Source organism: Scyliorhinus canicula, chromosome 4 (genome assembly GCF_902713615.1).
Source record: "Scyliorhinus canicula chromosome 4, sScyCan1.1, whole genome shotgun sequence".
Lineage (NCBI taxonomy): Eukaryota > Metazoa > Chordata > Chondrichthyes > Carcharhiniformes > Scyliorhinidae > Scyliorhinus > Scyliorhinus canicula.
The window spans coordinates 70,147,474-70,164,203 of record NC_052149.1 but is presented as its reverse complement, the minus strand read 5'-3'; the positions used below and the strand labels follow the sequence as shown (position 1 = coordinate 70,164,203).

Here is a 16,730-nt window from a genome sequence, read left to right as displayed (position 1 = left end):
CTCTATCACAAATAAAATCTACACACCTCTAGCATTTCCAGCCTCTCAGCCAATCTATTACCAGAGCCCTCAGCTATGTCTTTGCCATTGGGCTGAATGACTTCAAAAGGTTCTCCAGGCCAACTTCTCATTCTCTATTCTTCATAAATTTCAATGCATTCAAAACTCTGCTACCTGTATCCAACCCCACAACAAGTCTTGTCTTTGCTAACTTGTACTGGCTCCTATATACCCAGTGCGTCAAATTTTAAATTCTCAGTCTGGATTTAAACCAAAGGCTGTAGAGGAGTTAAGATTTGCAGGAAGGATAATGCTTCATGGTCATAATCACAGGCAATGTAATTTCTGACATAACTGTAGTACCACGACAGGATCAGAAATCTGATAGAAAGGATTTTTAAGAAGTAAATGGCAGCAATTTTGAAAGGGTATGGAGTTATGTCTGAGGTAATAGATCCATGTACAATGTCAACTAACATGAGGAAAAGAAGAGAAGATATATCATTTGGATTTGAGAGAAAATGGAATCCAGGGAGTATGAATGGAGACTCCTGACCGAGCTAAGCTTGGAAAGGACATGGGAGAGGTGAATAAAGTTTGGCAAAGATTGATGTAGTCTGATCAGGTCTGGAGTTGTGTAATTTAACAAGTTGCACTCCGGGTTCACTTAAATGTTCTTGTTGGGCAGAACAACAGGGATGGAAGGCTTACCTGGAGGCACAGAGGGCAGAATTGCGGGCATGGTTAATAGCTGCAAAGGTGTAGTGGAAAATGGTCAGTCATAGGCAAGACAGTTAGGAGCTTAGAATGAAGATGTAAGCTACTTGGGGGAGTTTTAATTTTTCCAGGGATAAATTCAGAAGAAAGTGGAAGTAAAAGAAGGCAGGAAAATTTAGGTGGTGAGGGATACAAGGAAGTGGTCAAAGATGATCTTGTGATCAAGATCATGGACAGGCCATGGAAGATGACAAGGTTGAAGGGGTTTCTATAATTATGAACAGCAAAGTTAAGATAGAGAGATGAGTTCAGGAAGGATAGGATATGAAAGTGAATTCAGCAGAGTGAGGCAAGTAAATGGAGATTAATCTTTAAATAATCAGGTTGAAGAGTCACTTAGCAAAAAGAGACTGAAGGAGGAAAATAGGGAAGATATTTTGGATGAAAACTCAAAGTGGGCCTTGGAGGGCAGTAGACAATAAAGGTTTTAAAGGAGAAATGAGAGCTTTGGATGCTCAAAACAAGAAGTGCAAGGTGAGCAACATGATGCCAAATTGATGATTAGTGTCATAATGGAACTGAACCAGTTTGGACAAGGCAGATGGTGGATGTTATAAACAGGAGGGAGGGAGAAAGCTTTGGTAAAGGGCAAGACAACAACACCTATTAGCTTTTTCAGTTAAACGTCGGATGCCATATGACCATCCATCCACAGCAAAGGGTTTATTCGAGAGTGAGTAGACATTCTGTAGGGAATTGATGAATGGGTTATTGATCTGCTGGCAGATGCGTGAGGACAGCAATGATATATTATCAACTCAGAAAAAGTAAAAGAAATGAGAAAAAGTATGAAGAAAGAATCAACCATCAATGTCAGACCACTATCAGTGATTTTAGCCATTTATTGTCCTTATGGGATTTCAATATACTTTATAGATTGGGTTACAATCTTGTCCAAATAGTTGCCTACCTATCAGGGACAGCATCACAGCTGAGATCAATCCCATTCTCTTTGAACATTTGCTTTTGTGCAGCAGCTCACTGGATAAACAGTCAGGAGCATGGGAACCATGGTAAATCTTTCCTCTCTCCTTGCCCTGAGGTGTCACCCCAAATGTTTCCTAACCAAGGTCAACCAGCATTGCTGAGAATGCTAGTTAAATTCTAAAGGTTTCAGAAAAATTATTAAGGACAAGGTTTTCCATAATTTGGTTAATAACAATGGTAATATTGTGTATGGTGCCATTCAGAAGGAAATAAGTAACTCTTTAAAAAACAGATCATGACAAAATGAATTTATATTTATTCATAGTTGGCTGCCATGTTTTTGTGGTACTTCATTGCCTCATGTTCTTCCATCAGATTTGATAATATCTACTTTGAGACAGTTCTTTCCAGATTTTTGTTTGGGGAGGGACTGAACATTATAAAATATGAATTACGTAAGTTATACAATACCGTCTGTAATAGGTGACTTCTCCATTCTTGAAATCAAATTTGTGAAGGAGAGCTTGTCCGTCAAATAGATGATAGAATGGCTCTGAGCCTACCTCAAATAACCCAGGACCACATCGTAGCAGGCTACCCTTTAACCATGAAGGAATTGCACCTAGATGATTAGAAGAACTGGTGTGAATTAATCAATATGATATGCATGGTTTTATTCAACTAGTTGCATTATCACTAAGTATATATACACAAATTGCATTTGAAATGCCAGCTTGGCTCAGTGATAGCACTCGCACCTATAAATCAGAAGATCATGTTTTCATTGTTCATTCCCATCCTTAGCACATAACTTCAGGGGAACAATGCGGAGGAGTTCTGCAGTGTTAAATCATGGTTTTGTCTGGTTAGGTAGATGAATGTAGAAAATTGCATTGAAGAATTCTGCCAGTGTCCTGCCAACATATATCCCTCCACAAAAACAGCATTTGCAATTTCCCAGGCGACAATAACTATACTTGGCTATGAAGTACTTTACAACAGAGTCACGTAAAGACAATTTCTTTTTTTTACCCAGTAATGTAGTAACAAAACCTAAACTAGATATTTGGTAAAACTACAAAATCTATAGAACAAGGGAACCACAGAATGTAAGTAGATCATGAAATAAGCAAACTCATACTTAGAATATATGTTTCTCTAAGTGGACAGAGTGACAATAAAAGTATCACATTAGGCAAACAGTTTCTAATATAATAATAATCATTATTGGTGTCGCATGTAGGCTTATATTAACACTGCAATGAAGTTACTGTGAAAATCCCCTAGTCGCCACTCTCCGGCACCTGTTTGGATACACTGAAGGAAAATTCACAATGTCCAATTCACCTAACAAGCACGTCTTTTTGGACTTAAGTAATGCTTTAGCTGTGTTGCATGCTTTTCCAGGTAGCATGGTGCCATAGACAGCATTCATATTACCTTGTGGGCTCTCCATTACTAATTGAAAGGCATTGCTTGGTCTAGCTTGTTTGCAACCACCAGCAGTCCATCATGCAGGTCTATGTCCAGTTTCCAGGCAGCAGTCATGGTTCTTTTATCCTGGCCCAGTCCCCTCTGTTGCCTTTGTTCCAACCAAGCAGTCAGGTTACCGGCCGGTTACTAGGTCACAAGAGATATTACCTTCAGACTTGGTTCCTGACTCCTGGAAGGAATCTGAAAGCACAGCTGGTCTCCAATAGGAACCATGTTGCCACAATTGAGCTGACAATTGATGTACCCAAGCAATGCTTTTCCTGACTGAACCATTGGGAGGAGACATGCACTACAATTATAAGTGGTCATTGAGAAATGTAGTCTTCTGCTCCATTTATCCAACAATATCACCATGAGGAACTACCCTTATCATCATCGAGGAAGCAAGGAGTGCAGCAGGAAAAAGAGAGGACCAGCCAGACTCCTTAATTTGAAACCATAGCCTTTCGTTCTTGGTTTCCCCATGAGAAGAAACCTCCCAGCATCAACCCTGTCAAGTCCCCTCAGAATCTAATATCATCCAAGGAATACTGAACTTCTTCTGAACTGCCTCTAATTTGCAAGTATATCCCTCTTTAAGTAAGGAGACCAAAACTGTACACAATGTTCCAAGTGTGGTCTCATCAATTTCCCTTAAAGTTGTCACAAAACGTGCCGATATTTATACTCCACCTTCCCTGCAATGAAGGCCAACATTGCATTTGCCTTCCTAATTAAGTGCTGTATTTTCATGTTAACTTTTTGTAATTCATATCCAAGGGCATCTATTTCCCTCTCTACTGGGGCATTCTCCATTTAAATAATATTCTGCTTTTCTATTCTTCCCACAAAAGTGAACAACCTCATATTTTCCCACGTTACACTCCATCAGCATGGGCTTCCGGTGACGTCATTTATGGTGAGGACACTCACATCGCAGCTCCCACCAGGGCCCGCTTTTACGCCCTTTTCGCCCGGTTTTTTTCAGGTAATTATTTCACCAAAATGCCTTTTATTGTTTGTAAAGGATCACCCAGTCACTGCAATGCTGAAGAAAGGGCACAAGCCTACCTACTGAAAGAAATTTGTCGACCGACTCAGAGGAGTCACACAGCTCCTCCATGGAAAAAATGGCGGAGGCTGTGTCAGTGATGGCCGCCTCCTTGATTACTGTAGATGTGCTGACCAGTATGCTAACTAAGGAATTTGATGGCCACTTCAAAAAGCAGTGGAGGCAGGTGGAAGTAAACCTATGCAAGTCACCTGGCTGGATGAAATTAGAAAAAACTGCGGAATCGGTTCAAAAACACGGTGAGGTGATGGAAGACATGGAAAAAGCACTGATGGGTCACGCCGAGCAGTTTGCCTCACTAGAAACTGAAATAGCGTAAATGGCTGCTGAAAATAGGAGGCTGAAGGCTAAAGCCAGCGACCTCGAAAACTGAGCTATGAGGCAGCACCTTAGGGTTGTGGAGTTGCCGGAAGGAGCGGAAGGCCAGAACCCAGCCACATATCTTGTTTGAGTTTTTGAGAATATGACGGAGGAGTGTGGTCCCACATAGCCTCTTGAATTGGATAGATACCACCAGTCCCTTCACCAAAAAGCCACCACATGTGATCGTAGTGCGTTTCCATAGTTTCAGGAGAAAGAGCGGGTTCTGAAATGGGCCAAGGATCATCGGGACTGGAGATGGGGAGGCAGTTTCATCGGATATACCAGGCCGTGAGAGTTGAGCTAGCAAAAAAGTGGGCAGCCTTCAACAAGGCTAAGGTCGCCTTCTCCAGGAAAGGAGTATCTGGCAAGGCTGCAGGTTGCTTACAAATCAAAGGACTTTTACTTCGGCACATCAGAGGGGGTGGACACCTTCATTAAGAAGCATGGGCTTGGTTCAAATTTCTGGGTCTGGTTTCTCCACCGGCGGGATCCTCCATTTTGCCAGTAGCGCACTCACGCCAGTGGCTTTCCCGACAGCAGATGGACACAATGGGAAACCCCATTGGCTGGCATTTGGGATGGACGATCCTGCTGCCGGCAGGGTCGTGCCCCACCAGAAAGCGGGTGCGGCGGGACGGAGAATCCCGCCCAAGATGTTTTGTTCGGTCTTTGACTACTGTAGGTTGAGAGCAATATTGGGCCATCCTAGAAATAATTGGTGTTGTTTGAGGGTGAAATTCTTCTCATATTTCTCTGTTTTCTCCTCTATGGGGATATCGTGGACTTTTTGCTTCACGTATGGTTTGGTTATTGTTGGGGGGCTAACTTTGATGAAAAGTGTTGTTTATTTTCTCTTGTACTGTAATTGGAGTTATATTTCCCCGGTTGGGAACTCAGTTTTGGAGGGTTCAGTATTGAGAGGCTTGTTTTATCCTTAGAGCGGGCCATAAAGTTATGTTTTTTCTTCTCTATCCTGGGGCATACTGCCCTGCTAACTTTAAAATTCAGCTAATTAATGCAAGTGAGATTGGGGGGTTGGGGAGGAGAGCTGCAGCTGCCGAACTAGTCTTGCATGGTTCGACAAACTTAGCTTCTGTAAATAGATGGAGGTTGGGGTGAGTGGATCTTAGTTTTTCTATGGGTATCGGTATGTATATTTGGATGGAGTGTTAATTGGAGGAAGTCGGAGGGGGGAGGGGGAAGGGTGAGTTTGCCGATGGTGATTACGAGATTGTCTTTGTCTCATTATATGGGTGGATTTGGCGACATTTTGGGTTGTCCTTGGCCAATTTTTTCTGAGTAGGAACTTGGCAACTCTGACGGTGGAAATGCGACTGAGGGATGGGGGGTGGGGCACCCCCAATTTGACTGCCCACCTGGAATGTAAGAATTTTGGATGGTCCGGTAAACAGGTTGAGAGTTTTTTCTCACCTAACAAATCTAAGTGCTGATGTTTTGCAGGAGACCCACGTGCGGGTAAGGGATCAAACCAAACTGCAGAACGGGTGAGTGAGCCAAGTGTTTCATTCAGGCTTTGATGGACAGGCCCGAGGTACAGCAATCTTAGTCAGCAAACGGGTTCTTTTCTTGGCCACTAGGACCATAGCGGATTCCAATGGCAGATTCATGATGGTCAGTGGGTCTTCAGCGGGCACGTCCACGTCGGTGTGTAGCCATCTCAGATGGCCACCTGCAAAGGACCATGGGAATTATGGCCAACCCAGGACTCAGACACACTCAGAGCTTGTGTGTGTATTTGCAACCCAGATAGCTAGACGCGATCGAAACCAACACTCGTTTGCATTCTAATAGCCCATTTCCCCAGAACAAAAGGTCTGTACTCAGGTAACCGATACAGATTCAGACTAACTGGCACCACTCCCTTTGCTCAAAAAGCCCAAACAGCCAAGGCCAATGACTGCTCAGGACACGCCGAGCCGTCACCCACCCCTTTATTGGCCAGAATCGAAGGCAGTTATCGAAGCCTGTCGAATTATTGGGTCCAAAGCTAAGGACTGCCCCAAAGAGCGCAAAATCCCAGAAGGATAAAAAGAGACACGGTTTGGACTCTCTTGGATCCGGCCTATGCCAACCCAAATGCAGCGTAACGACCAGAGAGACAAGTTCAAGACCAACGATCGCTACCAGATGGATGAGCCCAGTAGAAACAGAGCCACTTCTTCCACCCATGTCGAAGTAATCCTGGTATTTAAATAAACTATCTTTGAACTTGAACTGACTACCTGGCTGTTTGGTTCTTTGATCGATATCCGGTAAAGCCTTGTGGTGGTATCATTTGATACCTGACGACTATGAAAAGCAATATTATCATTAATAACTGCCATACCTAGTTAATTTGGCAACATTATTGGTGCTGATTGGTGGGATAGTATTCCACTCATTAAAAAGAGCAACATTATTGGTGACTCCGGTGCCAATTGGCATCAGGTGGTACTAGTAAATATCTACATGCCAAATTGGGACAATATGACATTCGTTAGAAGAATGTTATCTTCCATTCCTGACCTAGATGCACACCAATTAATCGGTGGTGGGGATTTGAACTATGCTTTGGATCCCATACTAGATCAATCCAGGACTAGATAGTTTTCTCCTCAGGGATGGAGAAGGTGCTCCTGGTCTTTATGGAACAGACGGGAGGCGGGGGGGGGGGGGGGGGGGGGGGGGCAGTGAGCAGGTAGGCTTTTGCATCCAGGGGACAAGGAGTTCCCATTGTTTTCCCACATGCATAAAGTCTATCCAAGGATTGATTTCTTCTTAATGGGTGGGCCCCTCCTACTCTGGGTGTGGAGAGCAGAATCTCGGACCATGCTCCACACTTCATGCACTTGATCTTGAAAACAGATTCTAATCAGTGCTCACCGTGAAGGCTTGACGTAACACTGCTGGTGGACAGAGGCTTTGTGAGCACATGTCCAGGACCATGAAGGAGTACACCTGATTAAATAGGAATGACTCTGTCTCTCCCTCCACGCTATTGGAAGCTGGCCACTGGGAAGGCGATGAACCCGCTCCGGCACTCGAGGTATTTTTATGAGTATGAGGAGAAGGCCAGCTCTCTTCTAGCTCCCCAGTTGAGGCAACAGGCGGCTTCCCGAGAGATTGTACAACTTAAAAACTCGAAAAGCTCGGTGGCAGTTTGGTTTCGGTCCCAAAGGAAGTCAACGCAGTCTTTGAGTCATTTTACAGGCACCTCTATAGGTCAGAGCCCCCCGAAAAAAAGTTGGTCATAGAACAGTACAACACAGAACAGGCCCTTCGGCCCTCGATGTTGTGCCAAGCTTTGTCCGAAACCAAGATCCCACTCCCTGTCATTCTGGTGTGCTCCATGTGTCTATCCAATAACCTCTTGAAAGTTCCTAAAGTGTCCGACTCCACTAATGTTGGTGTTTAGATGGGTTATTCTTTCCATTGTTGGAGAGAGAAAGCAAAATAGTTCCAAGTCAGAATGGTGTGTGGCTTAGAGGGAAACTTCCTGTTGGTAGCATTCCCATGCATTTGCACTCTTTGTCTTTCTTGGTGGTAGTGGTGCAGGTTTGGAAGGATTTCTCCGACATGAACAGACACGTGCTCTGCGTGCACCTCTCCATGTATGCCTGGCTCTCTCTCTCAGTGGATTTAAATCTCTAGTCCTACATCATGTGTTCTCTTCAGTAAGCTATTTGAAATAATTGTGATTAGACATGCATCTGATTTAACATTTAATGATTTAATGCTTATTAATAAAGGTTGATCACCACTTTAATAGAATGATACATCATAGAAGGAAGCTATTGAACATATTGTGCATCTGCTACATCTTTGAAAGATTATAAGACCATAAGACCATAAGACATAGGAGTGGAAGTAAGGCCATTCGGCCCATCGAGTCCACTCCACCATTCAATCATGGTTGATTTCAACTCCATTTACCCGCTCTCTCCCCATAGCCCTTAATTCCTCGAGAAATCAAGAATTTATCAATTTCTGTCTTAAAGACACTCAATGTCCCGGCCTCCACCGCCCTCTGTGGCAATGAATTCCACAGACCTACCACTCTCTGGCTGAAGAAATTTCTCCTCATCTCTGTTCTAAAGTGACTCCCTTTTATTCTAAGGCTGTGCCCCCGCGTCCTAGTCTCCCCTGCTAATGGAAACAACTTCCCTACGTCCATCCTATCCAAGCCATTCATTATCTTGTACGTTTCTATTAGATCTCCCCTCAACCTCCTAAACTCCAATGAATATAATCCCATGATCCTCAGACGTTCATCGTATGTTAGGCCTACCATTCCTGGGATATTATATCAGGCATTGTCAAAGTCAGGGGCGTGATCCGCGGGTGGGTCGCGGGCGTGTATCGGGAGGGTCACGGAGCCGTCCGCCGTGGCGCTCCAGAATGCGCAAATCCGCGAGCAACAGCCACAGCAGGTGGCTTTTAATAATGCCGGCTGCAAACGGCCTTCAAAATGGCCACAAACATATTTTTAAAATGTGGCCGCACTGGGCATGCGTGCCCGCTCATCAGTGTGCGTGCACAGTGTGGCCGCACTGGGCATGCGTGCCCGCTCATCGGTGTGCGTGCGCAGTGTGGCCGCACTGGGCATGCGTGCCCGCTCATCGGTGTGCGTGCACAGTGTGGCCGCACTGGGCATGCGTGCCCGCTCATCAGTGTGCGTGCGCAGTGTGGCCGCACTGGGCATGCGTGCCCGCTCATCAGTGTGCGTGCGCAGTGTGGCCGCTTTAAAAAAAATCTGGTTGCAGTCTTTTTGAAGGCCGTTCTCAGTCGGAATTGTTAAAAGCCGGCAACAAAAAGTTCGGGGAGAATGATGTGATTGGTTGCTTTCTGATCTTTGATGCTGATGAAGTGGAAGATAAGAGAAAATGGTGGGACGCAAAGGTCAGCCGGTGCGGGCCGCGAATGTCGGCCGGAGTGGGTCGCAAAGGTCGGTTGCCGTGGGTTGCAAAGGTCGGCCGTCGTGGGTCATGAAGGTCGGCCGGCATGGGCTGCGAAGGTCGGCCGGCGTGGGTTGAGAAGGTCGGCCAGCGTGGGTCGCGAAGATCGGCTGGGTTGGGTCCCGAAGGTCGGCCAGCGTGAGTCGCGAAGATCGGCCGGGTTGGGTCCCGAAGGTCGGCCAGCGTGGGTTGAGAAGGTCGGGCAGCGTGGGTCGCGAAAAGCGGCTGGGTTGGGTCCCGAAGGTCGGTCGGCGTGGGTCGCGAAGATCAGCTGGGTTGGGTCCCGAAGGTTGGGCGGTTGGAAAAAATGGGTCCCCGGAAAAAAAGTTTGTAAAACACTGCATTACATCCCACTCCCACCCCCTGCCCTGCCCCTATAGTCAAATTATCTTTCGAAATTTGTTATTGAATCAGCTTCCAACAATTTTTCAATAAAATCATATTAACTCACTGGGCATGTTTTTCCAGCTATTCCTGCCGGCAAGATATTCCAGGGCTGCCGACACTGACCCCCCCCCACTGTGGGTTCCTCGGCAGCGGAGGGTGGGAACAACGGGAAACCCCATGGACAGTGGGAGGACCGGAGGATCCATTGTCGACCAATGGCAGGCTGCCTCCGCCACCACAAAACACACCACGGGAGTGGGGAACATCCCACCCATAGTGTACAATCCTTTCCTTTTTGTGAAACTTTTGTTTCTTTTGTTATTGTATTAAATCTGTGATCTTTGGCCACTGTCCTTCTGCTGCACAGTTTCTCCTTATTTACTCTTCATGATTTTGAACACCTCCAGTAAATTTCCCCTTAACCTTCTCTGCTTCAAAAAGAGAACAACTCCAGCTTCTCTAGTCCTTTGCACTTAACTGAAGTCATTCATTCCTGGTACCATTTTAGTAAACTTCTTCTGCACAGTCTGCAAGGTATGAACTCCTGCCTAAAGTGTAGTTCCAGAATTGATCATAATAATCCAGTTGAGTATGTGAATACTGTATTAACACTTTAAAAAAAAAGGTGTTAGTACCCTTCCTTGTTTATTCTATTCTGTTATATAGATGCCATATGATGTCTCAATTTCTCCTGTTATCTAAGATTTGTGTACAGCTGTCCACGGATCTCTCCTTCTCTGCATCCTCTTAAAATTGTACTGTTTCCTCATTCTTCCCCAAAAAGGAATCACTTCACTCATTCCTGAGGTAAATCACATCCATTATTTGTCTGCCCATTTACTAGCCTATGTCCTCCAGAAATCTCTTCAAATCCCCCTCACTGTACATTTTTTGAGTTGTGTCATTTTCAAACATTGAAAGTATACCATGCATGTCAAAATTCTGGTCATTAAAATATCAAAAAGAGCAGTGTCCTAATATCAACCACTGGGGGAACACCACTGCATATTTCCCTCCAGACTTAAAAACAACCATTCAACACTCTTTCCTATCTGTCCCTTAGCCAATTTTGTATATACGCAGTCTTTACCTTTAATCCCACAGAATTAAATTTTGGTAACAAATCTAATATGTGGTATTTTATCAAACACCTCTTTGGGGCCTCACGGTAGCATGGTGGTTAGCATCAATGCTTCACAGCTCCAGGGTCCCAGGTTCGATTCCCGGCTGGGTCACTGTCTGTGTGGAGTCTGCACGTCCTCCCCGTGTGTGCGTGGGTTTCATCCGGGTGCTCCGGTTTCCTCCCACAGTCCAAAGATGTGCGGGTTAGGTGGATTGGCCATGCTAAATTGCCCGTAGTGTAAGGTTAATGGGGGAATTGTTGGGTTACGGGTATCCGGGTTACGTGGGTTTAAGTAGGGTGATCATTGTTCGGCACAACATCGAGGGCTGAAGGGCCTGTTCTGTGCTGTACTGTTCTATCTATGTACTCTTAAAGCAACTAGGGGATTTTCACAGTAACCTCATTGCACTGTTAATCGAAGCCAACTTGTGATACTAATAAAGATTATTATTATTCATTTCCTTTATCAACCTTCATTATTTCTTCATAGAACTCAATCAAGTTAATCAAACATGATTTGTCTTTAACAACTCCATATATTGGGTTTCTTTTATTAAACAATATTTTCCCAAGAGTCCATTATAGTATATTGGATCAATATCTAAAAGTTCCCCCACCCTGCCTTCAGGCGGACAGACCTCAGTTGCCGAGGTTTTCTTTCTCCTCACTTTTAAACAGAGCAAAAGTCATTTTTGAAATAAATATTTGAAGAACATATTTAGAAAAAGAAATTGATCTTCTGTTGAATGAAATCCACAACATTATAAACATTTTTTTTTACAAATCACTTTTTCATGCATTACTGATATATGTTACTGAGGATGATTGTAAGGAAAATACAAATGAGCTTTGAGAGAAACTGGTAATGCACAAATAGAACAGCAGATCCTTCTAATTTTCTTTCAATTTCTAATTGCTAAAAAGAAAATTAATTTTTAAAAAAACAAACCTGTAACACGGGCTGGTAGCGGCTGAGCAGTTTCATTTACTGTTTCAAACAACTTCCTATAGCCACCACTTGGATGTTCGATTCTGAAAGGTTTACATGTTTCACCAATTAATTAATTATACTTCAAAGCTTGTTCCATTAAAGATTTTTGTTTCAGTATAATGCAAATGACGGAGAAATCATTACTTACTGATTTGCCATTGCAGTGATTCTGTTGGTGAAAACTCCACTTTCAGCAAACTGGTTTTTTTTTGCATTTCGCAAAGTATTATATACAACAATGCTCAATCGCATTGCAAATTTAAGAGGTTTAAATAAATATTTTGGCCAATCACCGAGGCGTAGGAAAACAATAGCTGCTTTCAGCTGGAAAATCCACAGACTTTATTTTGCTATTTACAAGAAGCTTGAATTTTCTTGAAAGACCTCTTCCTTGTTTTATCACAAATCAGATTAGAGCAACACAAAGTATGTTGTTCTAAAGCAGGGGTGGGCAAACTTTTCCGTGCAAGGGCCACATTCAGAAATTCACAATTTTAAAGGGTCGCATAGTATATTAAGTAAAATAATTAATATTTAAAATAGCCAAAATAAAAGGTTTTTAAAGAAAAAAAAAGCAATTAATTTTTATTAATTAATATTTTAAAGTAGAAACTTTACATGAAACACATTTATTTGAAAAACAAAGTAACTCAGTTTAAAGAAAAAAAAGCAATTCATTTTTATTAATTAATAATTTAAAGTAGAAACTTCACATGAAACACATGTTGTGCCGAGCAATGATCACCCTACGCAAGTCAACGTATCCACCCTATACCAGTAACCCAACAGCCCTCCCATTAACCTTATTTTAAAAAAAATATATTTTTTTTAATTTAAAAAAAAAATTTAAAAAATTTATTATTTAAAATTTTTTTTTTTATGACTTGATCTTGGTGGGCCGCATAAAGACCTTTGGCGGGCCGCATGCGGCCCGCGGGCCGTAGTTTGCCCACCCCTGTTCTAAAGCAATTCAAATTTTCACACCGATTGAGTCAACATAACCGCACTCCTAAACAACTCTAAGATCTCAAAACCCATGACAGCAGTGATTCACATTTTTCTTAAACTAGTACTGAGAATGTTTAAATGGTAAAATACTTTGGTCAGTAAAGCATTTGAGCAAAGATGAGGAAGGTGGTGGATAGAAATATCTGAAGGCATTTTACTACTTGTTTATTTATGCTGTTACCTACAATCAGGCAATAACTTGTCTACTTGTTATTACTGTTGCCCACTTGACTTGATGATTTCCTTGCAGAGTTAATGAAACTCAACTTGCGCATCTCAAAAAACAATAGCCAGAGAAAAATACCATAAACAAAGCACTGAAAGCCACAGGGGATGAAAAAGAATTGCAACAGTTTGGCTGAAGATACATTTTGCATCTTATAAACAGCACAATGCTTAGCAACAGCAGGACCAACAAGCATATAAAAGTTTAAGGCAGAATGAGAATGCCTAAGGCAATTCAGTGCACAATACCTAGAGAAAGTTGGCATCCATAGATTCACTTTGAATCTTCCATTGCCGAGTTTCAGAATTTAGCAACACACTTGTTAGAGCAGGGCACAGCCAGGAGGTATTGAAATAAAAAATGGTCACTTATATGGACTTCTGTTTATTTCCTAGAATCTAATTTTAGAGATGAAATCTCAGAGGTGGCCCTCAGTGAGTGATAGCAGGCAGCACAAAGATACAAGTGAAGCTGTGCACAGGATTTAACAAAAAGAAAAAAAGGTGAGAAATCACTGCTGATTTGGCTGGATTCCTGAAACGGATCGTGTTCTATTATCCAGCACTAACATTCCTCATCCTGGCATATATTGCCATGATCAACATTGAGACTTCAGGAAAGCAACTGTATGATGTAAAGTGATTGAACACATTTTAAAATGGCACAGAAAGTCCCCCCCCCCCCCTCCCCCCACCCCCAATTTATAAAGGAGGCAGTTTCAATGTGTCTGTTTTCAGGTTTTGTAGACTGACTCTTTTCAAATTTACTCTCGACTATAGGAACAAAACCAACTCTCACCATAATTCTACATTTAGATTAGAATTATCATACCAAGACAAAGACAAGTCTATACATACAGCAAAGAAAAACGTTGGCTCATTTTGTCAGTGGATTTCTAATTTACACGTTAGAATTTATGGATTCAAAACCAGACTAGGATTTGGGCATGTAATACAGGTTGGCACCTCAGTATTGTATGGAGTAGTGCTGCATTGTCGGAGATGCTGCCTTTTGGATGAAATATTAAGCCCTCATTTGTGCATGTATTATTTGCTGAGTTAGGCATTCTCTCAGTTTCCTGCATCCTCCCTCATAGTGTTGTCATGATATTAGGTGTGATTTAACAGACAACACTTTCCTATTTGGATGTGATTGGCAGGATGTTTCTTGACCGCTGCGTTGGCAAGATCGTGACTTGTATTTAACTACACTTGATAGTTATAACAGCTGGAAATGAGCCCCCGTGAGCTTCTCGCCATTAATGGCTGTCTCGCCGTCTTATTTGCCAGACTCGTGCCTCAGCGTCTCACCGCTAACAAGGAGGAGCTGCTTTTAAACGTTCTCTCACCACTCACTCCCAGTCAACACACAAGCATGGCAGCACGCAGACCTGCTCCTCGCTTTGGGGAGAATAATAATTATCTTTATTATGGTCACAAGTAGGCTTACATTAACACTGCAATGAAATTACAGTGAAAACCCCCCAGTCGCCACACACCGGCAGGCACCTGTTCGGGTAGACAGAGGGAGAATTCAGAATGTCCAATTCACCTAACAGCACGTCTTTCAGGACTTGTGGGAGGAAACCGGAGCGCTCGGAGAAACCCTCGCAGACACGGGGAGAACGTGCAGACTCCAGACCGGGAATCGAACCTGGGTGCCTGGCGCTGTGAAGCAACAGTGCTACCCACTGTGCTATCGTGCCGCCCTGGCAAGACTTCCCAATGCCGTTCATGCAAGATGCGACATCCTGTTCCTCCAATGGGGTCGGAGGACCAACAACAGGGTCACCAATATTGCCTGGGAGGCAGTGACAGGGGCTGTCAGTGCAGACAGCATGACCAGGAGGATCACCGTCCAATGTCGGAAGGAGATCAACAACCTCCAACCAAGATTCTGCAAGGGTAAGTTACTACCTCTCTCCTTGCAGCAGTTCCACCTGTCAACACCCCCCCCCCCCCCCCCCCCCCCCCCCCCCCAAAACAACTGGCTAACACCTGACACCCTCCCAACATCGGGGGCTGGATTCGCCGTTCTGGAGACTAAGACCCCAGGCCGGCGTGAAAATGTTGGAGTTTCACAATGGAAAAATTGTTGTGAAACAGCTACCGATTTCCTGCTGCAGGGTCGGGGGTAGGGGTGAGGAGCGGGCTAGCAGCCAGGCAGCGTAGAGCACCAGGCTCTAGCTGCCAATACGACCTGGAGAATTACCAGCTCCGTGACCACGCATTCGCACTGCGGAGGCCTGCAACGGCCGCGCCCTGTTTCATGGTGGATACCGCTCGCGGACCCAGTCCGTGAAATTGTACCACCCTTCGGCCGACCCAAGCTTCCCGGACCGCCCCACCACAGTTCCCCCAGGCTGAATACCCCTTTCTGCGTATCGACCCTCCCCCGATTGTGGCGGCACTGGACTGAGTCCGCAGCCGCCACGCCGAGTGTCCGATGCCGTCAGTAACTCAGCCGGTCAAGGGTGGAGAAGTATCGGGGGGCGGGCCTCAGGCAATGGCTCGAGGCCGTGGATACGTGGCATGGCGAACTCGCTTTGCAGGTGGCGGAGCATCGCGGAAGTGGTGCCGCTGCCGATTCTGTCGGGAATTTGGATTCTCCGGCCCGTAGCCAAACGTGATTTTGACTCGGTGACCAGAGAATCCAGCTCCTGATCTTCATTCTTGTTCCTCAGAACCCAATGGTACCCAACGGCAGAACCCTGTTGTCTTGCCCCATCTGATGGGCCCAGCTATCCGGAGCGGTTACCCTCCCCAGCCACCTAAGAGACCAACTCGGAGGAGAGTTCTAAGGAGACTACCATCGAGGCATCACAGCTGTCATCCACACTCTTCACCAGCGCAGACACACACCTCGGTGGGCGACATTAGTGGGCAGGCTTCTGGGACGCAATCTGGTGAGCATCACCATAGTTACTGCTACACATCAGGTGGAGGCAGGCACATCCAAGAGAGACACAGTCGGAGGTCGGCTGGATCCCAGGATGCAGCTGGGTCCCAGTGAGAGGCCGAGTGTCTGGACAAGTTTATCCTGGAGTTGATGCAGGTGATAGGACACAACCATAATATTCAGGAGGGCGTGTCAGCGACATTCCAGTGAGTGCATAGCCGATTGGAGGATTCCAAAAGACCAAGGGGAGGGGAGATGATGTTAACAATTCATGGCACTGAAGCCAACACTACTAGGGTGGCAACCTTAGTGGGAAAACCTGGAGCACGACATCAATGTATTGCTTGATGGTGCTCAAGGCATGGCTAAGGACGTGATGACCATGGCTGATGTCCTCGACATGATGCCCCAGTCGCTGAAGGGCATGTCCCAGACACAGATGGACATTGCCAAGGCACTGCAGAGCATGCCCCTGTCACTGAGGCCACTGACACCAGTGCATCTAAAGGGCAGCGGGCAGCACAGGATAG

The 16,730-nt window shown here is 44.7% G+C and overlaps 1 protein-coding gene and 1 long non-coding RNA gene across 2 annotated transcripts in view; one reads left to right on the top strand and one right to left on the bottom strand.

Moving 5' to 3' along the window:
* The window catches only part of LOC119964653 (retinoid isomerohydrolase-like), a 56,669-nt gene extending 44,334 nt beyond the window's left edge, over positions 1–12,335 (bottom strand). Inside the window, exons 1-3 of the mRNA XM_038794411.1 lie at positions 12,217–12,335; positions 12,027–12,109; positions 2,176–2,326 (exon numbers count right to left, since the gene is read on the bottom strand). Of these exons, the coding sequence (XP_038650339.1) occupies positions 2,176–2,326; positions 12,027–12,109; positions 12,217–12,320 (338 nt within the window). The 5' untranslated portion in view covers positions 12,321–12,335. The remainder of the gene's footprint in view (positions 1–2,175; positions 2,327–12,026; positions 12,110–12,216) is intronic.
* LOC119964655 overlaps positions 4,086–16,730 on the top strand; it is a 41,262-nt gene continuing 28,617 nt past the window's right edge. Inside the window, exons 1-2 of the long non-coding RNA XR_005460342.1 lie at positions 4,086–4,165; positions 13,698–13,805. This is a non-coding gene — a long non-coding RNA (uncharacterized LOC119964655). The remainder of the gene's footprint in view (positions 4,166–13,697; positions 13,806–16,730) is intronic.